The 24508-nt window shown below is 43.7% G+C and overlaps 2 protein-coding genes across 2 annotated transcripts; one reads left to right on the top strand and one right to left on the bottom strand.

The window, feature by feature from the left end:
* The first annotated feature begins 468 nt into the window (after positions 1-468).
* On the top strand, positions 469-16447 carry myh11b (myosin, heavy chain 11b, smooth muscle). Its single transcript, XM_030789845.1, has 42 exons — positions 469-540; positions 1606-1962; positions 2364-2520; positions 3057-3084; positions 3590-3689; positions 3826-3852; positions 4181-4204; positions 4555-4647; positions 4746-4809; positions 5116-5214; positions 5516-5659; positions 5752-5847; positions 5953-6071; positions 6200-6352; positions 6520-6693; positions 6925-7098; positions 7214-7328; positions 7554-7753; positions 7892-8013; positions 8177-8246; positions 8370-8530; positions 8754-8862; positions 9012-9143; positions 9280-9486; positions 9667-9804; positions 9907-10030; positions 10153-10324; positions 10598-10810; positions 10966-11110; positions 11300-11506; positions 11706-11810; positions 11935-12087; positions 12222-12470; positions 12648-12860; positions 12955-13329; positions 13425-13553; positions 13680-13768; positions 13985-14108; positions 14218-14426; positions 14664-14772; positions 15249-15421; positions 15740-16447. Exons 2-42 carry the CDS (start codon positions 1621-1623, stop codon positions 15918-15920), a joined length of 6018 nt encoding a protein of 2005 aa, XP_030645705.1. The 5' UTR covers positions 469-540; positions 1606-1620; the 3' UTR covers positions 15921-16447.
* A 2095-nt stretch (positions 16448-18542) lies between these two features.
* On the bottom strand, positions 18543-22296 carry nde1 (nudE neurodevelopment protein 1). The gene is made up of 8 exons (XM_030789847.1): positions 22211-22296; positions 21874-22027; positions 21072-21220; positions 19983-20119; positions 19519-19731; positions 19189-19274; positions 18752-18903; positions 18543-18605 (listed from the first exon to the last, which is right to left on the bottom strand). The coding sequence occupies exons 1-8, from the start codon at positions 22294-22296 to the stop codon at positions 18557-18559; spliced, it is 1026 nt and encodes a 341-aa protein (XP_030645707.1). The 3' UTR covers positions 18543-18556.
* Between the last annotated feature and the right edge of the window lie 2212 nt (positions 22297-24508).

Genomic DNA, 24508 nt, shown 5'->3' with positions numbered 1-24508 from the left:
CAACACTCTCTTTTTCACTCCAGCTTCTGTTTTAAAGTCTCAGTGATGCTTATTTATCAGCAGCATGGATGAGAAACAAGATTTGAAAATATGCAGTTGCATGGCTAACCAATGAGATACCTATTTTATATTTCATAAAAGGTGCTATCACGTACCATATACCATTACATTGCTATCAAATAAGAACAACGCTGATCAATTTGTGAAATAAAAAAAACAACACGTTTTTAATTTATTTGCGTGATTTATTTTCATTAATGAAGGAGATCCTGACCGGCAAATGTGTAGCTTCATGTCCATCCTAATATGGTAAGAGTTGTCATCTACTAACCATGAAGTCTGAGGTGTATGTTACTATGGAAATAGTAGGTGGATCGGAGTGATTGACTCCACCCACAAAAGGAGAAGGTCAATTTAAATTCTCTAATCAGCACTCGAGATAGACAAAGATTGCCTGAGGTGTGTTGAACTGTGGACTACAGCACACACATTACTAGAATACTTCAGACAGCAGCATCCTCAGGACAGGTCATCAGAAACGTGAGTACTGTAACTCTCTGTCACCAGGTCACACGTGCTGTGAAGTAGTTCAAAGTGATCAGCTCAGTTAGGTCAACTTAAGTTGATGTGTGGGGTATTCTTCCAGTTTGAATGGGTGTAAGTTAACCAGTTATACTCTTTTCATGTTAGACATCTATGACTTCTTTGGGTCTGGAATGTGTTAATGCCATGACACTTGAATGATGCCCTGAAGTCCTTCTCTTTCCATGGCTCTGTTGTCCAAAATGTCATTTTTTCTTCCTTTTCTTGTGCTTTGGTGTGTGACCTCTGATCTATGTTATGATTTTTATTAGTTTGTTTTCATTACCTCTCCATGAGAAAGGTTTTTCAGAGAAATACCGTTATTCACTTAATTTAAAACAAGGTCAACAGATCAGCAAAGAGGTTTAACTGCAATATTTTACAATAAGTTTTAGCATATTCATTTCTTGGTATTCTTTTTTTTAGACCATTGCTGCTCTTTCTCGTGTTATAATCAATTAGTCATTAGAAATGTATTAGAAATATTAGATATAACCACACATTTGTGTCCATACACACTCAGTTGACTATAGCCCAGTACTGACTCAGTTACAGTTATCTGATAAACAGATCAAACATTCCTAAGTTTTCCATATGTTGGCTATCTGACCAGAACATTTCTGTTTATGGAATGTGCATCACAGCACTATGAATTAGTGATGCAAGGAAATGGCAATATATGATGCCAGCTATTTGCTTGAGATTAATGGGGGTGATAAATCATAGGCAGAAGCTGTTAGCGCATTCAGACAAAGTGACTATTCATTACAATAGTTTCACTCTGTTGAGCAGTATCCCCTAAGCATAGTGCAACTATCCAGAATAGCTAATAGCACATTTGCCAACATTATTACAACAAGTCTGTCATATGACTCAGTATTGATTAATATCCCTAAATATTGATCTAAATATCTCATCCTGTAATATCACGGTAATGTATATGAATACTTTTCATGCACAGTGCACAGTAACTGATAACTGTTGTTGGACCTGAAAAGGAACATGCGTTTTGGTTTATTTCAGAGGACAGAAGCCAAGATGTCTAAGAAGTCTGAAGGTGATGATGGTAGCAGCTTCCTTTTCCTTGATAACGACTATAAAGACAGTGGGATAGCCCAAGCAGACTGGTCAGCCAAAAAAATGGTGTGGGTGCCCTCGGAGAGGGATGGGTTCGAGGCAGGCAGCATCAAAGAGGAGACAGGCAACGAGCTGGTGGTTGAGCTGGACAACGGGAGGAAAGTAACAGTCAATAAAGATGAGATCCAGAAGATGAACCCACCCAAATTCAGCAAGGTGGAGGACATGGCCGCTCTCACTTACCTGAATGAGGCCTCTGTGCTCCACAACCTGAGGGACAGATATTTCTCAGGACTGATTTACGTAAGTGTGTTTCCCACTCGAATGTGTTCAGAGTAACAAAACAAAAAAAAACAAAACAAAACAAACAAAAAAACGATGGAAAAAAAACCCCAGATGCACTGTCAAGTAACGAAGCGCTTGAACCAAAGTAAGATTATAACTGCATGTCTGGGGCCATGCATGCATGTTATCAGTATAAGCCTTCTCTATATTAGTGGAAACCATCAGTCTAATGTCTGTGAAATCTATGAAAGTTTTCACTAAAACATGAATTCAGTTGTAGTATAGTAGGTTTTACTCAGTGTTGGTAATGTTGTGTAAAGATGGGGGTATTTGCTTGTTGAAATTGTAGTTTACCACTTGACATGACCATATTCATTGTCATCCCAGCTGTAAAACTGAATTTGTGTTTCCTCTGTCAGACGTACTCGGGGTTGTTCTGTGTGGTGGTGAATCCCTATAAAATGCTTCCAATCTACTCGGAGAAGATTATCGAGATGTACAAAGGGAAGAAACGCCACGAGGTGCCTCCCCACATATACTCCGTCACTGACAATGCCTACAGGAACATGATGCAAGGTGATAGTCCCATCCTCCTTATTCTTCAATGTTAAACACCACAGAGAGGGAAAGCAAGATTGAAATGACGGTCTTCAGTCTTTTGTTTTTGGCCGGTCAAGTAGAGAGTGAAATTAAAGTAATGCAGTTCATGTTCAGGTCCCAATCGCTTTACTGTGGTTAATATGGTTTAACCAGAGGCCATTTTTAGGCCTCAGAAGTCTGTCTGTCTGTTTGTCTCTCTCTCTCTATCTCTCTCAGTACATGTTTGAATAGCCATGCATGGAGCTGTTCCCATATTTGTCCAAGAAGTTAGTTTATTTCACAGATAGTTTTGGAAAAAGAGCTGAACTGAGTCTAACCCTGAGCTCAGTTTAGAATAGGTCTCATTTGAAATGCTGAGCCTTGAAGGATAATCGCTCCAAAGTTCATGTTTGGCCTGCCCGTCCACTCTGTTAATCTGTTTCGGCTTCTTTGCTCTGACGATTCGTGTGTCACCAGACCTGACCCTGTGCTTCCAGTCCAAACCTGAAACTTCTCTTTGTGTTTCTCTACAGAGCGTGAGGACCAGTCTGTTCTCTGCACGTGAGTTGAAAACACACACCTCTGTGACTTCTCCCAAATTTTTATTGGACCGTGCACATCCCTTTTGGAATGTTACGGAAAATTCTGGTTACACGGCTGAGACTTTGCCCACTTAGCTTGCTGCTCTCAGTCATATTCTCTCTCTCTTTTTTTTTAAGCAGTGCGACAAGATACTCTTTCTATTGAATGTTTTGACACAGTTACCACTTGATCAGCATGTTGATTTGCAAGAAGTGCCTGGTCAGTGTTTGACTTATCAGCAATTTGACTGACCAAACATCATAGCAGCTACAAAGCATCTCTTTCATTCTTTATTTGTTTAAAACCAGGACATACACACATGACCACATTTAAATAGATAGCATTTTATTTGTCACTTTAAAAATGCAGGCCCTTCCATTTCCCACATGTAAATTGAAGCATTTATCCCCATTGCCCTGTAAAAGTTTTCGAGCGCTCCGACCTCTCACCTCTCGACAACATACTCTCGTTTCTCAAACTCTAGAGGGGAGTCTGGAGCCGGGAAGACCGAAAACACTAAGAAGGTCATTCAGTACCTCGCGATGGTCGCATCATCACACAAAGGAAAGAAAGAGGCCAGTTCAGTGAGTCTCACATTCACACAGCTCATTGCACACAGTGCACAGCTAGGTGCAAACAGTATACTGCTTATGTTCCCATATGAAAATGAAACCAGTTAAGCATTTGAACTCGAATTTCATCGTTATTTTCACATAACAGGATTCCAGCGTCTCAGGACTAAATAAGGTACTGTGTGCTAACATGGACTTGGCCGACTTTTGTGCACCGATAACAGAGACTAAAAATGGTGGCAGGCCCTTTGGTTTCTACTGCTCTTTATCTTGCTGTGTGAGCGTTGCGCTCTCTGTTCTGCAGGGGTGTGTGGTGGGTTCATTTGTGTTTATCAAAAAAAGGCACTAAAACATTGGAGTTGTCATCAAGGGATAAACTTCTTTTTTTTTTCAGTTAATAAAAATGCTAATGCTTGCAGCTATGTTTTAGGAACTGAAACTGAAGTTTCGTCGGTCAATGTCTCAGTGTGTTGCATTTTGACAGAGTAACTTTTTGTCCCCAGCAGCAAGGATCGCAACTTGCTTTCGTGAGTATGAGAAACGTGTGATTCTCTTTACCCAATTATCAGGCTGCATGCAGAGTTGCTGGAGCATGTCACAGACAGAGGAATCCCGAATAGTCATCCCCTCTAGCTTTCAGTTATTCAGCTGTGTTCTTTGGTCCAAGCATTTTATTCCTAATTGACCATCACGGACTAGATTGTGTGTTTGTTGCTTTTCACAGCTTGAATTGCTTCATATCCCCTGTGTGGGTGTTGAATAAAGCATGCACAAGATTTGCTTCAGAAATTGTACAGCCTCTTTCACTGTGACTTCGTAGTCATTATGTAGACCCATTGTGTACTGATTTTTAACATCTGATGTTCTGGTCCATTAGGGAGAATTAGAAAAGCAACTTCTGCAGGCCAACCCCATTCTGGAGGCCTTTGGAAATGCAAAGACCATCAAAAATGACAATTCTTCACGATTTGTAAGTAGCACATTTCTTTTTGCTTCCTTCTTTTGCGTCATGGTTCGGGACTCCGTTAAAATATTGTCATGTAATGTGTAAATTTTCTTTTTCCTCAGGGTAAATTCATCAAAATCAACTTTGACATGGCAGGCTACATTGTTGGAGCTAATATTGAAACTTGTATCCTTATAAGGCAAATGACAGTACATTTACGTCACATCTTTGTAAAACTGTCCACATGGGTTACGCTCAGTGATTTTCATGTCATTAGCTGTGAGTTATGCATATGCGCACCAGTCATTACAATCTCTCTCCTTTTTGACTTAATTTACCTAACACTGTGAGCATGCACTATGTCTCTACACTGGACCTAAGTGTGGAGACACAGTGCAAACCAAGAGACCCAGTGGGTAATGGTCGGTGTTGGTCAGGTATTATGGGCCTGGATTCAAAGATTTCTCCTTAAGTCTCTGATCGTGTCTTCAGACCTGCTGGAGAAGTCCAGATGCATTCGTCAGGCCAAGACTGAGAGGTCATTTCATATCTTTTACTACATGGTCGCTGGAGCCAAAGATAAACTGCGCGGTGAGGATTAGGTTTCTCCTGGGGACTTTCTGGTATGGTGCACAACCATTTTAGCAGAGCTCAGAGTGACTATCCAGAGAAACAAAATCTGTAGGTCATTTACCATGGAGGATCAAAGAATGTGAGTGAACCTTTTAAAATGGAGAGACAGAAGACAGTGTGGAATGTGGAAAAGCACGTCTTCATCGATATATAAAAAAGACATGGGAAGAGCCCAGAGTTAATTATCTGTGGAACAGAGATAATGTGAGTAGGCAGGCATCACCCATACATCTTGTTTTTTGTTTTTTTTTTTTTACAGAGGAGCTCCTGCTGGAGGATTTCAATAACTATCGTTTCCTAGTGGCGGGGCACGTTCAGATCCCAGGCCAGCAGGATAATGAGCTCTTCGAGGAGACTTTGGAGGCTATGCAGGTCATGGGCTTCACTGAGGAGGAGAGGACGGGTAGGTCATGGCGTAATTTGTCAGCTGTGTTTTGTCACTATGTTCCCCTGTATCTGCACATTCTCAGTGGGGTTTTTTTTTGGAATTATAAGGTATGCTGAAGGTAGTGTCCACTGTGCTGCAACTGGGGAACATTGAGTTCAAGAAGGAGAGAAACCAGGAGCAAGCCAGCATGCCAGATACCACAGGTAAACACAGACATCCCAGTTTAACCTCAGCACTACCATTGCCTTTAAGTTTACCGTGGCGGTAATTCTATTTACTGCTTGATGCTTGTGTGTTTCTGACAACAGCTGCCCAGAAGGTATGTCATCTACAGGGCATAAACCTGACGGACTTCACCCGAGCCATCCTCACACCTCGGATCAAAGTGGGCCGAGAGGTGGTCCAGAAAGCTCAGACAAAAGAGCAGGTGCAGTTTCCATAATGGGACATTACACAGAAAATCTGACTGCAGCTTATTTTACGATGCGTTGGCTAAACAATTCGTAAACAGTAAACCTAAATCTCTGCTGACGCTCTGATATTCCTGTTAAGTAGGCTGATTTTGCCATTGAGGCTCTGGCCAAAGCCATGTACAACCGTCTGTTCCGCTGGATCCTGGCACGTGTAAATAAGACTTTGGACAAGTCCATTCGCCAAGCAGCCTCTTTCCTGGGCATCTTAGACATTGCTGGCTTTGAAATTTTTGAGGTGAGATTGAAATAAAACTCTATGTGTCACCATGCCAAGTATTGGCCGCACATAATTATGGCCAAACAGGTCAGCAGAAGCTACCTACATCAGGCCCAAAAGGTTGTGCGGAAAATGAGAGTGTAGTGAACATAGCTTAGGGTCTTCTCATGCCGTTTGTCCTGTAGGATAACTCCTTTGAGCAACTGTGTATCAACTACACCAATGAGAAACTTCAGCAGCTCTTTAACCACACCATGTTCGTTCTGGAGCAAGAGGAGTATAAGAGAGAGGGCATCGAGTGGAACTTCATTGATTTTGGCTTGGACCTTCAACCCTGTATCGACCTCATTGAGAGACCGGTTAGTCTGCACACCTATGTAATGTCAGTCGTGTGTGTCTGCTTTTGAGGGAATTAATGAAGATTTCAAACCGGACAAGTACACTAATCAATATACAATATTCATGTGTGGTTATGTCTGGAAATAACATGCGTACTTTACCGTCTCTGTTGGGCATTTTGAACCCACAGTAGAGGCGAAGCTCTGAGGGGATGGTTTATTGTAACATGTCTCTACATCCACATCCTGTAGAATAATCCTCCTGGTATCCTGGCCCTGCTGGATGAGGAATGCTGGTTCCCCAAAGCCACAGACGTCACCTTCGTGGAAAAACTCACAAACACTCATGGAAACCACTGCAAGTTCTCCAAACCTAAGCAAATGAAGGAGAAAACCATGTTCTCTGTACAACACTACGCTGGGAAGGTTGGTATCATAAAATCACATTTGTTTTCTGTTTGGCATGTCACACTGTGACATGAACTGTTGGACTGTTGCATGGACACATTTGAGTGAAATATGTTTATATGATTGTATGCAGGTGGAATACAATGCCTTTTCTTGGCTGACAAAGAACATGGACCCACTTAATGACAACGTGACAGCATTGTTGGGTAACTCTTCCAGCCCATTTGTGCAAGACCTGTGGAAGGAAGGTGAGTCTCTAATGTTGTGAAACATTCTGAGGCAGTCATTTCTATTCACTTTGAATTCCTCTGGTCACATGTCTTTTGGTCAGCCTATAGAGAGAATTGTCAGGTCCATCTGTTTATCAGCCTGGGCAGTTTCTTCTTGGACTTGGACTTCATCTTAAAAAAAATGAAAACATCTTTGAAAGAGTCACTGCACCAGACAGATCTGTCTTTTATCTGTTTTCCCAGTGGATCGTGTGGTAGGGCTGGAGACCATGGCTAAGATGGCCAAGTCAGACAGCTCCATGCCCAGTTCCTCCAAATCCAAGAAAGGCATGTTCCGCACAGTGGGACAGCTGTACAAGGAGTCCTTGGGAAAACTGATGACAACACTTCACAACACCCAGCCTAATTTTGTGCGCTGCATCATTCCAAACCACGAGAAAAGGGTAAGCTAAACCAGATTCACATTTGGTCACAGGAGTACAAAATCAGGCTAGATGTAACCCTGTGCACGTTGTATCTGGAGAGCCGTGTAATATAAGTGTTCGATTCACACCTTGTCTTGCGGTAACATCTGTTTTAAGGCAGGGAAGATGGATGCTAACTTGGTGCTGGAGCAGCTGCGCTGTAACGGAGTGCTAGAAGGTATCCGCATCTGCCGACAGGGTTTCCCCAATCGTATCGTCTTCCACGAGTTCCGTCAACGGTGAGCAAGACCCCTCGTGGCCTTCTTTTGAATACGCACAATCACAAGTCTGTTTTGTTGTATTTGATACAAATGATGCTTGGGGCTGACTAGATGTTTTGCCCTCTTTCTGCTTTTTTTGTCTGTTTGTTTGTTTGCTTGTTATGTTGATTTGTTTTTTTAGCTATGAGATCCTAGCTGCCAGTGCTATTCCCAAGGGTTTCATGGATGGAAAGCAGGCATGCACCCTCATGGTGAGTGTACATCATATTCAATAGAACCCACTAATGATCAGATCAGATTTAACTAAGCCACTATTCCAGTGTCTCATCTAGAGGCCCCTTGTGATTATTTCCTTTTGTTTTCTGTGATCACAGGTAAAGCATCTTGACCTGGACCCTAACTTGTACCGTATTGGCCAAAGTAAGATGTTTTTCCGCACTGGAGTGCTTGCTCAGCTTGAGGAGGAGCGTGATCTCAAACTCACTGTGGTCATCATCGCCTTCCAGGCCCGAGCCCGTGGCTTCCTTGGCAGAAAGTGAGCACCCTCTTTTCTGAAGAAATCCCTAGTATGGTAGCGCAGTCCTGTCTGGCTGTGCATTCTTCAACCCCACTCATATAGCAATGTATACAATGTGTGATGTATTGCGGCTATAATTCGACCCAGTAGAATTTACAAAACAAGTGTAGATGATTGTGTATCCAATGTTATCTAAAAAACCTGACATCCTACCAAAGTGCTGAAAAATTCCACCTCACAGGGCCTTCAGCAAGAGACAGCAGCAGTTAACTGCCATGAAAGTGCTTCAGAGGAACTGTGCTGCCTACCTCAAACTGAAGAACTGGCAATGGTGGAGGCTTTTTACCAAAGTAAGCATCTGATGCATGAAACAAAAATAATATAATCTAAAATAAAAACATTTGTGGAACTTTCCAATCGTAAATCGTTATGTATTTCACAAATCAGACCTGAAGAGGATGAAAAGTAAAGTGAATTACCTTTTGTATTTTACTCTTAGGTCAAACCATTGCTTCAAGTGACACGACAAGAGGAAGAGATGACCCAAAAGGAGGAGGAGCTTAAGAAAGCAAAGGACATGGCGCAAAAGGCTCAAGCGGAGTTAAAAGAGATTACTCAGCAACATGAAAAGGTATGGCAGTGGCACAGGTACCATTCATTCATTCATTCATGTACCAAGTGAGTCAGTTAAGAACAGTTTATCTCTCGGCTGGTAATATTCTTCATGTAGCCCCAGACACATTTGTTGTTGTGGTTTTGATGTGAAGCTGCTAGAGGAGAGGAACCAGCTGCAGGAGAAGTTGCAGACAGAGACAGAGCTCTATGTGGAGGCAGAAGAAATAAGGATACGTCTGGAGACCAAGAAGCAGGAGCTGGAGGAGGTTTTGCGTGACATGGAGGCTCGTCTGGAGGAAGAGGAGGAGCGCAGTCAGGCCCTTCAGCAGGAGAAGAAGGACATGCAGCAGCAGCTCCAGGTAAGTCTTTCTACTGATGTGCGGGTGAGGATACGCTATGTCTCACCTTGTGACCTCACTTTAAATACTGTTGGTTAGCAATTGTAATTAGTGTATGATCTTTCATTTCTACACAAACCCTGACCACATATGCAGCTGTAGAGTTCAGATGATTGTGTTTTATCTTGTTTTATCATGTAGGATATGGAAGCGCAGCTGGCAGAAGGGGAAGATGCCAGACAGAAATTACAGCTGGAGAAGGGCTCCACAGAAGGAAAGATCAAGAAGCTCGAGGACGATTTTCTGGTCATGAAGGACCAAAATAACAAGCTGTTGAAGGTGGGGCTTAATTTAAAACAAGATTTAGTAATCACAATGAAAAAGTCTGGGTAGTGTATTTTTTCACTGCAGCCTGGTAAATCCTACTCTTCGCCTCCTCAGGAGAAGCAGCTGCTGGAGGAGAGAATCGCCGAGATCAGTTCCAATCTCACCGAAGAAGAGGAAAAATCCAAGAATCTCACCAAACTCAAGAACAAGCACGAATCCATGATATCTGATCTTGAGGGTTTGTAATCAGCATTCAGTTTGGGGTTTTCGTTTGTTTGTTTGTTTCAGATGATGCACATTCTTAGCATTTATGAAATAAAATGACTTGGTGATGAGCACTGGTTCATTGTGTTTGTGCAGTTCGTCTGAAGAAAGAGGAGAAAGGTCGTCAGGACCTGGAAAAAGCCAAGCGCAAACTGGAAGCTGAATTAAATGACCTCCAAGAGCAGATAGCAGAACTACAGGCCCAGACAGAAGAGTTCAAGGCACAGACGGCTGCGAAGGAGGAGGAGATACATTCTCTTTTAGCACGGTACTGTTTCAAACTCCTACAGTAGAGGCCTGTCATTTATACACATTTTCAAAGAAGGTTGGTTAAGATATCAATAATATATTAAAAAAAAAGCTGTTCCGACTTTCACACACTGTTACAGCCACAGAAGTAAGTGATACTCACATCACTGGTTGCCCCACAGAAAGCGTTCTGGCTAAAAGCCGGCTCATGCAACTATTAGTGAGTGTTTTAAGGCTGTTCTCTGTGATGTGCGCGCTGACGGGGTGGTTAACATCCCTATATCTTTGGCAGTCTGGAAGAGGAGTCAGGTCAGAAGAACCACGCCCTGAAAAAGTCCCGTGAACTGGAAGGGCTGATCTCCGAACTTCAGGACGAGCTTGAGGCTGAGCGTGATGTCCATGCCAAGATGGAGAAAGCCAAGAGGGACCTTGGAGAGGAGCTGGAAGCCCTGAGATCTGAACTGGAGGACACCCTGGATACCACAGCAGCTCAGCAGGAGCTTCGGTAAAGATCACGCTCACACTGTTTAATAAATGCACAGCGTATCAGAAACGCCATTGTATTATAAAGTAATTGGAAGTGCTTTTTTATCCTGTCCATTACTTTAAAACTTGCTGATATTCAGTCAGATCAACACAATGTTCGGTAATATTTCAAAGAGCTAAAAGAGAGCAGGAAGTGGCGATGCTGAAGAGAGCGATAGAGGAAGATGTTCGACGACACGAGGCCCAAATGCAGGACGTGAGACAGAAACACACACGGGCTGTGGAGGAGCTGAGTGAGCAGCTGGAGCAGTCCAAACGGGTACGGGCCACTGCCCACTATCAACCCTATTAATGTCTCGCCAGAAACCCAGCATGCAACGATATCTAACTGAAAGAGGATAAAATCCTCAAAAGAAGCCAATCGTTTTGAAGACACTGATATAATGTTCCAGACTCTTTTTCAATTTCTGTGTATTAGTGATGAGAAGTTTCCTCTCTTGACACCCAGGCCAAAGCTAGCCTAGAGAAGGCAAAGCAAGCCCTAGAGAAAGAAGCAGCTGATCTGAGCGCAGAGTTGCACTCCCTTGGAAATGCTAAGCAGGATGTGGAGCATAAAAGGAAGAAGGTGGAGAGCCAGCTGTCTGACCTGCAGTCCCGTTATGATGAGAGTGAGAGGCAAAGAGCAGAGCTTGGAGAACGGATCTCAAAACTGACCGTGAGTATTTGGCATCACTGGGACGTGGGAGATGTTTTAAATTTTGGAAGCAGAAACTCACATGCTCAACTTAAATTAAATAAATAAAACATTTTCTAGAATTCTGAGATTATTTGATCTCATATTGTCTCACTTCACCGCAAGGTTTTGGGTAAATTTATGAATACTCAACAGTTTGCCTCTCATAATTTACTGACAGATGGAACTGGACAGTGCGACTGGCCTCCTGAATGAGGCAGAAGGCAAGATTATCAAACAGAGCAAAGACATCAACAGTCTCAGTTCTCAGCTTCAAGACGCACAGGTGCTCCCTGCACCACTAATTTCCACATGCCATGTGCTGTTGAGTCAAAACGTTTATACTGGAGTTTCCTGGTGGGACTCCTGTTATGAGACTGATTTTCGTCTTTCCTCTTTTCTTGCCTCAGGAGCTACTTAGTGAGGAGACCCGTCAGAAGTTGAACTTTTCAACGCGGCTTCGTCAGATGGAGGATGATCGGAATAGCCTCTTGGAGCAGTTGGAGGAAGAGACAGAGGCAAAGAGGAACGTGGAGAGACATGTGTCCAGCCTGAACATGCAGGTCAGCAAACTGTTACAATCAACAACAGACTCACGACATCTGTAATGTCATTCCAATGAATACGATGAAAACCAATCAGGATTATCTGCAGTAGTGTACTGTGCCCGCAATGATGACTTTGTACTGTATGTTAGTTGTCAGATGCGAAGAAGAAACTGGATGAGTTTTCTAACAACATTGAACTACTTGAGGAAAGTAAGAAAAGGCTGCAGAGAGATCTGGAGGCGGCCAGCACAGAGTTTGAGGAGAAGACTGGGGCCTATGACAAGCTGGAGAAGAGTAAGAATCGGCTACAGCTTGAGCTGGAGGATCTGCTGGTGGACTTGGACAGCCAAAGGCAATTAGTTTCAAACCTGGAGAAGAAGCAGAGGAAATTTGACCAGGTTGGCTCTCGTTTGTCACGGTTACCGTAACAGTAGCGATAAAGACCTGAAGCTTTATATCAGTTTACCTTCAAAATTTTGTTCCGCGTAAACGCATCCAATCATATGAAGTAAAATGAGTTCTGCCCCTACTGTATCTGTGCTTTTAATCTGTGAATGCTCCTGTGATTACAACAGATGCTTACTGAGGAGAAAAATATCTCCAGTAAGTACGCTGAGGAGCGTGATCGTGCGGAAGCTGAGGCAAGAGAGAAGGAGACTAAGGGTCTAGCCCTGGCCAGAGCCCTGGAGGAGACCCAGGAATCTCTGCAAGAGTTAGAGCGTGCCAACAAAGTATTGCGCATAGAGATGGAGGATCTGGTCAGCTCTAAGGGTGACTTTGGAAAGGACGTGAGTTTGTTCTGTTGTTAGCTTAAAAACACTTTCAGTGGCTCTTATGGTATCCTTTTCCCACTGGTTATGATGAATACAACTTCTCTGCTAGGTGCATGATCTTGAGAAAGCAAAGCGCATGCTGGAGGCTGTGGTGGAGGAGATGAGGGTTCAGTTAGAGGAGCTGGAGGATGAGCTGCAGACAGCGGAAGATGCCAAGCTCCATCTGGAGGTCAACATGCAGGCCCTGAAAACCCAGTTTGAAAGAGAACTTCAGGTGAGGGATGAGCATGGAGAAGAGAAGAGGCGGCAGCTCCTCAGGCAGATGCGTGACCTTGAGACGGAGCTAGAAGACGAGCGCAGGCAGAGAACCTTGATGACTGTCGCCAAGAAGAAACTGGAAGGAGAAGTGAAGGATCTTGAGGACCAAATCGAGACCACCACCAGGGCCAGAGACGAGGCTGTTAAACAACTGCGCAAGACTCAGGTCAGAGAACAGGACCCCGCAGTTGGTCACCTCACTTTCACGTGTCCATACACTCTCTCACACTCTTCTGTGATGACTGATTCCCTCTGAAACAGGGTCAGGTGAAGGACATTCAGAGGGAGCTGGAGGACGTGCGTGTGGTGCACGGGGAAGTGGTGTCCAGTGCCAGGGAAACTGAAAGGAGGGCAAGAGCAATGGAGGCTGATATCATGCATCTGCAGGAGGTACAAATATAGATCAACATATTGATGAACCTAGACAGCATGATATGAAAGGCCATAATCTGGCCCCTTCGTTGTAATTCAATATCATCACTCATGACTCGTGCCCATTTGTGTATGTTATGTTAGGAAGTGGCTGCAGCGGAGAGAGCTCGCAAGCAGGCAGAAACGGAGAGAGACGAGATGTCCGAAGAGTTGTCAAGCAACTTGCCCGGGAAGTGAGTGTCAGACTTATGAGGATTAAGTCAGGGGGTGCCATCCTGTTTTGATTTTGACTGTTGTGGCCTGTAAAACCCTTTGAGACTGTAAACAGTGATATTGGGCTCTAAATAAACTTGAAACTTGACATTTGAAACTTGGTTCATGTATTAGTGCGATGTGCAGCTTTCTGTGTTGCCTTGCAGAGTTTTATCTTATGACCTGTGTTCATGCAGATCACCGATGTCTGAAGAAAGACGACGCCTGGAGGCTAAAGTCCAGCAGCTGGAGGAGGAACTGGAGGAGGAACAGAGCAACGTGGAGACGCTTAATGACAGGCTGAGGAGGAGTATCCAACAGGTACATCAACAGTCACTGTCCGCCCCCCCCCCCCGATTTTCTTTTTCACTAATTGAAGTAACAGCAAGAATTGCTGGGGAAAAAAATTGTCTTTCTTGACATGATTAAGGTGGATCAGCTAACCAGTGAGCTGCAGACAGAGCGTTCTAACTCTCAAAGGAGCGAAAGTGCCCGGCAGCAGATGGAGAGGCAGAACAGGGACATGAAAACTAAGCTACAGGAAATGGAGAGTCAGGTCAGGTCAAAGTTCAAGGCCTCCATCACTGCCCTGGAAGCTAAAGTACGTCAGCTGGAGGATCACCTGGAGCAGGAGAGCAGGTAAAGATCTAAAAGCAGATAGTCTGAGAGCACAGATGTTTGTATTTGGTTGAGGGAAAATCAGAATTAACTGCTGGTTAATCCCACTCAGTCCTTAATCTGCTGTCAGAACAGTAGTAAACACAGACACAGATTCCCATACAGTCACAGACACACTCAGGCTCATAGAGTCTCATCTCTGTATGGAACATCTCTCCTAACACCCGCTTTTTTTGTTGGTGTTGTTTTTTGGGGCAGGGAGAGACAAGCCACTGCCAAAGCCATGCGTCAGAGGGATAAAAAAATAAAGGATTTGACCATACAGATGGAGGACGAGAGAAAGCAGGCACTGCAGTACAAAGATCAGGTACTCACAGTATGGAACTTCAACACAGTGTGCTACAAACTCTCATTTTTTATGTAATTATCTTGTTTTTACTCATTTGCATTAAAACGGAAGAGAATATAAAAATACGACATTTTATTCAAACCGTTTTATTTTAAAATGATGTTTTTATTTTAAAATGTATACTTGGCACACATAATCCAGTGTGTGTGTTGTACTCATACGCTGGTTATGATGCTCAGTACATGTGTAAACACATGCACATATGCAACAACATTATATGATTTATATTGGACTTACCTTGAGGATATTTTGCAATGAATTTTCAAACACTAAGCAACTGCCTTTGAAAGCCAGAATAATGCCAACCCCATTAAATGCTGATGAATCTTCAAAACGTTTAGCTGCTTGAGGTACTGATGCCATGTTTTAAACATGGTTGATTGGTTGATCCACGCTGGGAAGGCTAGTGATGATTGGCTGTGTCCTTACTACAGGCTGAGAAAGCCAACGTGCGGGTGAAGCAGCTGAAGAGGCAGGTGGAGGAGACGGAGGAAGAGTCGCAGCGCGCCGCCGCCGCCCGACGCAAACTGCAGAGAGAACTGGACGAGGCCTCCGAGGCCAACGACGCCCTGAACAGAGAGGTTTCCTCACTCAAGAGCAAACTCAGGTTGTTCGGCAGTGACCCATTTCTCTAATGTATGTAACGCACTCATCTCACTCCCGTCCCGTTATGCAATAACTCACTGTCGGTTTCACTACTGCGTCACTGTCACGCTAACTGTACTGACACAGTAGGGGAAATTTACCCACTCTGTCTTCCAATATGCTTTACTCTTGCTCCCTCTGTTGGTCAGTTATGGAAATCACTGTTCACAAAGCGCTAAGTGTGTCTGGGTATGTAATGGTGATTTCATCTGCTCTCGACTCCCTGACTAACAAACCATGAGTGACTCCTCTTCTCCTCTGGTCTCTCCCCGTGTGACAGGCGGAGAAATGACTCGTCTCTCGGCAGCTCCTCGCGGCGTGTTGTGGGAGTCATAGGGGGGCGGAAAAGCGTGATTGAGCCTGCAGGAGTTTTGGAGGAGGATGGACCTCCCCCCACACACCTCCCTGATCTGGAGGAGTCTCAGGAGGAACCAATCAATGGGATGGAGGATGACCAATAGGAAAATGCTGCTCTGTTTTCGTGTTCCCGATAAAGAAAGTTTAAAGCAAGAAAGTCTTACCCTACAGCACGTGTCTTTTTAACTGTCAACGGAATGTTAGCTTACACTGACAATTTCTTCGCCTCACAGCTACATTAATGATGTCACAACTGATTTTCTCTAAGGATAGATCTTTCTTCACTCAAGGTTTTTTTTTCTTCTTTAGGAATCTTAGAATAATCTCACTCTCTTCTGTAATTTCACATCTGATTAGTATGGGGTGGTTTACAGATATACGCTGTTGTTGAAAATTTAGGGTGTGAAGCTGTAAATGTAGGTTTGACCATTTCCAGGTATGACAGAATCAGGGTTTATTAATGGTTTATTAAGGGTAGGATCAATTTATTAAGGTTTATTAAGAATAATTTTCAAAAACATTACTCAGCAATGACTCCTGCGTCAAAGACGGAATTTTAATGGTGTAATTTATTAGCAACTTTGACTTACTCAAATAGACCTGGGTTTACTGCTTTCGAAGGGGTATTTTACAGACATGCACTTAAGTTTCTAATTCGACATTTCACCTGCAAATAAAACTATTTTTAGTTTTACCCTTGAATTGTTGTATTTGTTCTTAATTCTCTAATAATAATGATCATGACAAGGGGAAAAAAGAACAGGAAAACTCACTTGACACAAGCAAAACATTTATGGTTCATATTTTTTAAAACAAAACAACAAGAGAATGGCTTTAGGCTGAAGGAGGAAAACCCTGTTTTGTGTTGCAGAGGCAAAAAGACAGAGAGAGAGAGAGAGAGAGAGAGAGATTCAAATCAACAAGAAGCAACACAAAGCCCAATCATGAAGGCTGCTTTGACATGTTTTCTGTAACAGCCTAATCCACAGAAACAAGTTCAAACAAACAGTAACCATGACTTACTGTTAACCCTGAGATAGATCTGCTTCAGTTCCATCCATAATTATGAAGTGTTCCTATCTAATACAATGCCTATATTAGTATCTCTAGGGGAAAGTAGAAAATAGAGAGCATTGGTTCCGTCTTACACTTCTATTTTTAACATAAAACACATATAGCCTTCACTGAAGTACTTATATATTTCTTATAAACTGACAGAATGAACAGGCCTAGAACTGGACATCTCTCTGTTGGGTGGTCTTGGTCAGTTAGAGTACAGTGGACCCAGCAGACAACACACGCTCACTCCATTTCTGTGATGACGTCTGCTGCTTAAACACCCTGTTTATTCAGGGCTGCGAGTAGCTTTTGGACAGAAATGTGCTTTAAGGCGGATCCTTGAGCACTGGGATTTAAAACAAAGCCAGCGGAGTGGAGGCGAAGAGATTACTCAATTCATTCCTTTTTCTTATCAGTTACATCCCTGACAAAGCGCTGGAGAAGAAAAAGCCAGGACAGCAGTACGGTTTCCTGTCAGGACCGGCATGTATCCCGACAGGTCTCGTCGAGATTTAACTCCAAACAAGCTAAGGCACTGCATGTCTGTTCAGAGCACAGTGACGACCCACATCAACATGTGCATTATCAGGCCCTGCCAGTGAGAGTCCTGTAAAAGACCAGTGCTACAGGTCCTCAAACACACACAGGCTACAATTACAATACTGTAGGTGACCTACATCTGTACCTAATAAGGCAGCAAGGCAAAAAAAAAAAACAAAAAAACACTAAACATGTCTAGAAACAATGGTAAACAAACTCTACGGTACCATCATCCTCAACGCTAGTCTTAAACAATAAAAGTCCCGTTCCAACTGTTAGTAAGAAAATCCTAAAAGGACAGTGAAAAAAACAAAACAAAGCTTGTCTCAAGAAGCCTCATAAACCATAGCTTCATTTACTGAGGTTCTCAGTGCAGCCAACAGCGACCTCAACTAAACCCTATCAGAACCTCAACACAATCTCCATTTGCTGCATCATCGTTAAGAGGTGCAGTAGTCCAGTGCTGTACATTTCATGTTCCTCCATATCTTCCATACCTAGTCTACAGTTACTGACAACGCTTCACAGTCGTCACATCTCTCATCTTCACGTGACCTTCTCGCTTAAAAAACAAACAAACAAACAAACAAACAAAAAAAACAAAACAACAAAACAAAAAAGGAAAAACGAGTTAGTCTGAACCATGTTGACTCCAGTGATGTCATACTCTGTTAAATTTAACTTTGATCAGACAAGCAGACAATAACATGGACATAGCCACAGGCCTTAAAGTGAGACCACTACAGAGAGCAACAGTCTAAAGAAAACAGGGCTGTGAAAAGACGGACGGGCGGACGAGATGACGGGGGTGTGGTCTCAGCCCCTCACACACAGGGCGTGGCGCTTAAGGATGGGATTCGTTCTGTAGAAACCAGAGAACCGACCACATCGGGTCATATTACCAACCTGCCGAGTGTCACTTCTTCACCTGGACAGAAACACCACCCACGGAGAGAGTGGGCTGAATGCAGCCGGGGGGGCAGGGGGGTGGGACTTGAAGAGTGTGAGTTTATTGCACAGTGAAGATGAGTGAACCGGGGGGGGGGGGTTGGGACTTGAAGAGTGTGAGTTTATTGCAGAGTGAAGATGAGTGAACCAGCCTCATTAAAGGTGAAGCTCTCTTTAAAGGTCAATGCGCCGCTCACAGAAGAATCTTTGGTCCAGGCCCAAAATCCAACCGTTTCACCATCCTGTGACAGACAAAAAGATGGAAAACATTCAAACATACTTATAAAACCAAAAAAGGAACGCCACAAAGTAGCCTCCTGAGTACTAATGTTCTGTTTGGGATGAGCTCCTCCGTAGAGATTTGAAAAGAACGGGGAAAATCTCTAACCCCTTGTCATAGACGCCGTTGGTGGTGGAGGAGTTTTCTGAGCCGTCGCGCTGGGCAGCTGGCGTTCCCTGGCCTGACGTAAGGCCAGCTCGACTTGGCGTCTTCTCGTGAATGTGCAATTCCCGACACGATGCCAGTTTGGACTCCAGGTTCTGAAACAGACATAGGAATTAAAAAAAGAAAAGAAAAACAGAAAGAAAGAAACAAAAACCAAATCACACACGTCCTGTGGGCCAGGCAGTGAACACAGTTACAATCACAGCTCTGTTACTACACGGATCACATGATGGCAAAATTAAAGAAAAAAAGAAGTGCTATCAGTGCTGGTAAATACAGTCTCCTCCTGCAACCAGAGAACATGCACCACACACAGACATCACAAGGGAATATGAAGACAAGTTCTTCTGCTTTTTTTCTTTTCCCCCAAAAGGACCTACCCCCACTTTCCTCAGCAGTTCCCCAACGATGTTAAGTGCAGATATCCGTGCAGACGTGGTGAGTGGAGTTGCACTGAGCACATCACCTAGGCAAAAGAAAAAACAATTAAAGAGGAAAAAAAAAAACACTCTTTGATGAGTCTGTACAGAACACTGTTTGCCTGCAGGGAGACCAAGCAGCATTCCTGACAGGCCAAAGGGAATTGGCACACACAAACTTTAAAAAAGCTAAGATCATGAGAGGAGTAGATAGTTAGAGTAGAGGTGCAGATTTTAAATGCGAATTGAAGGGCAAACGCCAAACAGACAATGACTAGACTGAGCGCTCACCTCTACTATAGGAGGCTGGGGGGGTGCTGAAAGCTGTCCCAAAGCCTGGAGGTCTTGGAGGTGTAGTGAGAAGGGAGGGTAGGACGGAGGGAGCAGCAGAGGAGGTGGAGGAGGAACGAGATGGCGTCCCTCCAGTCTTCTCCTTCTCTTCGTTGAGGTTGTGAGACGGCCGACGCTCTTGTTTCTGCTGTACGGCCAGTTCCTGTCTCAGGTCTGTCACAAAGGCACAGACAACAACACATCCACTGTCAAATATTCTCACACAACAAAGCCTTTCAACTCAGGCCATGTCAGTGACACGGCTAAAGCAAACACCACACAGAGAATCTTATCTCTATACCTATTACACCATGTCCGGCACATGCACTGGAGTGGCTTTGTACTGCTACTCCACACAACACGTAACTCCACACAACACGAAACTAACAATTAAACATTTTACCCCCAGGACAACTAAGGCTCACCTCTGGCCTCATCCTTAAGCCTCTGCACAGATTCCAGTAAATTCTCTTTCTCATCCAGTTCACTTTCCAAAAAGGCATTCCTCTCAATGACATGATTCATCCTCTGTTCAAAGTCCTCCAACGACATAATGGTGGCCCTGTAAGAACACACACACGCACACATACAAATACATAACCGCAAACACACACACACACACACACACAAAACACAAAGCATGTGAAAAAAAAAAACACAGCATGTGGTGTTAAATGGCTCTAAAAATAGATGTTTTTGTTAACCAAATTAAATTTATATATAGACCCACAAACACACACACACACACACACACACCAGTTAGACACATGTCCCAGTTCATGAAAATGGATAGCGCCTACAGACAGTGAGTTTCATGACAGCAGTTTGCATATAAAACAAGTAGATGGGTATTGAGGGACCAGTTAGTCTTCAGTTAATTGTTTGAATAGGCAAAACGAATGACTTCAGTGCCTTTTGGGCACACGCTCATCATCTGTGACGTGGGCACCAGCTCTAGAGCAGGCCATCCTCGTGTGCACCTCACACAGTAGAGTTTACGTTAAAGGAGACTGGCGTAAGGAACTAAAAATACACTGGCTAAGGGGAGATCCTCTGAGAGAAAGCAGCTGAGTCATGAGAGAGGCTAGAGGAGCGAACAGACGGGTCCCAAACAGGCAGACAACAGCACAGTTCCACAATGATGCTCCAATCATCACCTCAGAGCACAAAGCTCACAGCTCCTGGTCACAGATAACACATAACCACACCCAGATCTGACACTGTCAGCTAAAAACAAGCCGTGGCTCCCCTGGTCAAGAGCTCACCTGCACTGTACAATTAAGAAGTTCAAGAAAACTGCCTGACTGATCAAATCTCTGGACTCAGACTGAAGAACATCTGATTCTCCAGTATGTCTGAACACTGCATGACGCATCTCTGTTTAACGGGTCTGACCACTAGAGGTCCTGTTCTGAAGGATTCTGGTTGATTTAGAGGTGCAGGGGGTTCTGAACCTGCTCCAGACGGTTGGTCAGTGAGGATGCATGTACGCATCAGTTAGAAGCTGTGCCCACCGTTTGGCTCTCTCCAGGTCATCGTTGGTCTGCTCCAGCTCACGGATGTACTTCTGCAGCTGGTCTTTAATGGCCGTGGTCTCCACCAGGTCTCCCTCCAGGGTGGAGATCTGTCTTTGACTTTCAGAGTGCTGAGCTTCATATTTCTCCTGAGGAGACCCAAAAAAAAAAAAAAAGGAAAATTAGGACATTCAAATTAACTCTGAAAGGAACAGTAAAATCCAGTTTAAAGAGGGCCCAACTACATTCAGTACCCATCTGGTGTCCATTCACTGTAGGTGCCAGTAGCTGACATACTGACTAATTCCCAGTGATCAGGAAGCAGGACTTGCACTAACCTATTTGGTAGTACTACACATTTTCCTCTAGCATGATAATTAGAGTCACAAACTGTCCTTCCCTCCAGACACCCAGGCAAAAATAAGAGTCAGCTGCTCCTTTGTCCCTGAATTGAGTCTCTGTTGATCACTGTGAATGGGGGACAGTGTTCTGTTCCAGACCCACACTCACATTAGCACACTGTCACAATGGCTGGACTTTACAGAGATCTATATTCACAACTTCTCCAACTTCACTAGTAAAAAGCATAAAATCTGGTGAATTCTGAACTCCTATTCAGTTTCTATTAACTTACATTCAAATTCAGTAGTGGCAGCCAGGTCGTTTACAGAAGCAAAACATGCTTCTCCATAATAAGACTGTGAGCACTGAATGTGAACTACATATTCTTCTGCTAAAGCATTATCCTGTCAGATGACACCATGCTCCCTGTCCCAGACCTCTGGATGCTGTTGTACAGCACCTTATAGTTTTCCAGCTCCATGCGTAACCGATTGTTTGCGGTGAGGAGTTCACGATTCCGGGTCTCGCACTGTTTAAGTTCTGTCTCAAGCTCCACCTCATAGTCCCGACTCATCTGCTGGAACTCCTGCAGCTCCTCCTGAGCCTCCTCCGCCCTGCCGGACCAATGAACGAGTGCAACAACATTACATAACAGAAAGAGGCCAGTGCCCACATACAAAAAACCAACCTATACACTATACCTTTTATCTACCAACTATTACTGCACTCCCAATAACTTAATGCCATGAGTAGTTCTATGGCATCACGACGTTTCGTCTCTTAAAAGCAAACTGTACCTCTGTTGGTGCTTGGCACACAGTTCCCTCCAGTAGTCCCGCTCCTCTTCAACGGACGCAAACGACAGTGGTTCAGACTCACTCATTTCTGTTCAGAGAAAAACCTATTTTCAGCATTGTTCTACAAAATTTAAGTTGCCATCCCAGACCGAGTTAACGAACATGACTAGTTACTAATCGTCTGATAGTTAAAGACACTCCATTGCCAAAGGACCCCTCCAAACAAGAACCAGTATACTATCAGACATAACAGCGGGCGAAACGGCACTTTCTAGAGATCAACTGCCATCAAAGGAGCAAAACTACCGTTGATAAGCATACAGTACAGACAGATATCACAGGTTAGTGAAGATTAAGCGAGTTGTCCCGAAGCGTAGATTTCCCTTTCAATAATGGTGGGTTTGTCGAGTCATTCCTTGTCCCGCAAGCTAATCACAAAACATACGCTTTAGTTCTATCGGCAAGTGGCGTCGTAGCAGACCACCTTAATAAGGTAACATCCAAACTAATAATGGTATAGAGGGCATTTTGTCTCCCCTATGACGTCTCAGAGGGTTGTGCAGCTCAGCGGAATGGGCTAATGAATGTTCAATGGCGAATTGCCTAATATTAACAGTTTTTGAAAAGGATATCCGGGTGGACAGCCAAACTACACTTTTCTACAGTCAACACAATATTTTGCCATAAAATATGAAGCTAGGAGTACTGGCTACGTAGCTTAGTTAAGACTGACATGGGACTACATGTCGCTGTAGAGCTTTTAATTGGCCAGCTAAAGAATTTTTTTTTTTCCACAGTAAAATCAAACCGGAGGCTCAAAAGTATCTAGCCTGACCGGTAAACTCACAGATGCCCCCATCTTCTGCTTTGTGTCCTGGTACATAACTCACTGCCATATTAAGTACTCATAGCTAACTGTGCCTGTACTGTTCATAAGCAACCGATCGGGACTTCTCCCTTTAACGGTCTTTTAGCGAAGCTAGCTTGGAACTCACGGAAGATTGTAATTAGATGTCGGTTGCCAAATAATATTGGTTGTTTGTTACACCTACGCGTCTCTTTCTAGTCTTTAGACTGAGCATCTTCTATATGCCTTGATTACCAAGACTTAAGTTATATTGTAACATGATCAGCATTTAGACTGGCTAGCAAGCAAGAAAATAAGCTCGCTACGTACCTTCTCAGGTTGCGTAAAATTACACTTATTTTGAAACGTTTGATTTTAAAGTCTAGACAGTGAAATCTTGTATACGCAGCGATCTGATGGTTACTAATAATCCAACATGTGGCGCAGAAACTTTTTTTTATAATCCAAAATAAGTATGAGCTATACCCGAAAACTTTTCTGCTAGTTACAACGTAGACAATGGCATTCCTCCCGTTGCTTTGCATCTGAAAGTCTGTACTTCTTCGCGGACCACTTCCTTTCTAATCGCGATTGGCCAATTTGTAAGGACAACACCGCCTTTTAAAGACAGCCATTGGCCAGTAAGATTTTATACGCGTTCCCTCAGACTGTTTGGGAACGCATCAAAAAACGTATGGTCGTAGCATGTGGGGAGAAATATTAACGTTAACCTCATTTTTTCGCTGTTTTTAACTAGTTCAGTTGCGTGGTATTATGACTAAAACGACGCTGACTTCTTTAGTGTGAACGCAAACTCTTGTGAAGCCTCTTTGATTCCACTTAACTCCAAGAAAATTTGAACAAATCGAACCTCTGCGACAATGCCAGCGAGCGGATTAACGTCCACTGATCAGAGGACGGCTTGTGTGTAAATACCCAGTTTCAGTCAAAACCCCGTTCATTGTCTGACTACCGCATTTTGTCTCATGACCTATTATCTTCGAGATGATGCAGTGTTTCCTTCCAGTAAAGACTGGTCGAATCAATCTTTTGATAAGAGCACAACATTCATAATGCTGCTATGGAGCAGGGATAAACAGCGTGTGATAGCTGTTGAAGAATGTATAGGTCTGGACATTTGAGAATGACTAAAATGTGCTCACTTCCAGTGGTAAGCGCTGTTGCCTCACAGAAAGAAGGGGTTCGAATCCTGGCCGTCTCTCGTGCTTTCTTTGTAGAATTTGTTTAAGTGGATCTCACCCCACTATCAAAGGCATGTATGCTAGGATTAATACTCCTGTCAGTGACCTTAACTGAGGCACTGGCAAAAAGACCTGGATCTGGTCCCTGGGTGCCTGCAGCTGCCCAGTGCTCCTAGATTCTAGCACGTGTGTGTGCTCGCTGGTATATAGGATGGGTTAAATGCAGAGGCTGCATTTCACTGCTTTAGT

This window comes from Chanos chanos, chromosome 13 (genome assembly GCF_902362185.1).
Source record: "Chanos chanos chromosome 13, fChaCha1.1, whole genome shotgun sequence".
NCBI lineage: Eukaryota > Metazoa > Chordata > Actinopteri > Gonorynchiformes > Chanidae > Chanos > Chanos chanos.
The sequence above is the reverse complement of the archived record's forward strand: the minus strand, read 5'-3'. Positions and strand labels throughout refer to the sequence as shown.

Bases quoted from the DNA above. Each gene is read 5' to 3' on its own strand.
- nde1 (XM_030789847.1), bottom strand. From the start codon at position 22,296: ATGAGTGAGTCTGAACCACTGTCGTTTGCGTCCGTTGAAGAGGAGCGG. The intron at 21,221-21,873 runs GTGCTGTACAAC...GGGTCTCCTCAG, and splicing joins TGGAGCTGGAAAACTATAAG to GAGAAATATGAAGCTCAGCA. The intron at 19,275-19,518 runs GTGAGCGCTCAG...TCTTTTGCCTAG, and splicing joins CCCAGCCTCCTATAGTAGAG to GTGATGTGCTCAGTGCAACT.
- myh11b (XM_030789845.1), top strand. From the start codon at position 1,621: ATGTCTAAGAAGTCTGAAGGTGATGATGGTAGCAGCTTCCTTTTCCTT. The intron at 5,215-5,515 runs GTGAGGATTAGG...TTTTTTTTACAG, and splicing joins AGCCAAAGATAAACTGCGCG to AGGAGCTCCTGCTGGAGGAT. The intron at 5,660-5,751 runs GTAGGTCATGGC...TGGAATTATAAG, and splicing joins CACTGAGGAGGAGAGGACGG to GTATGCTGAAGGTAGTGTCC.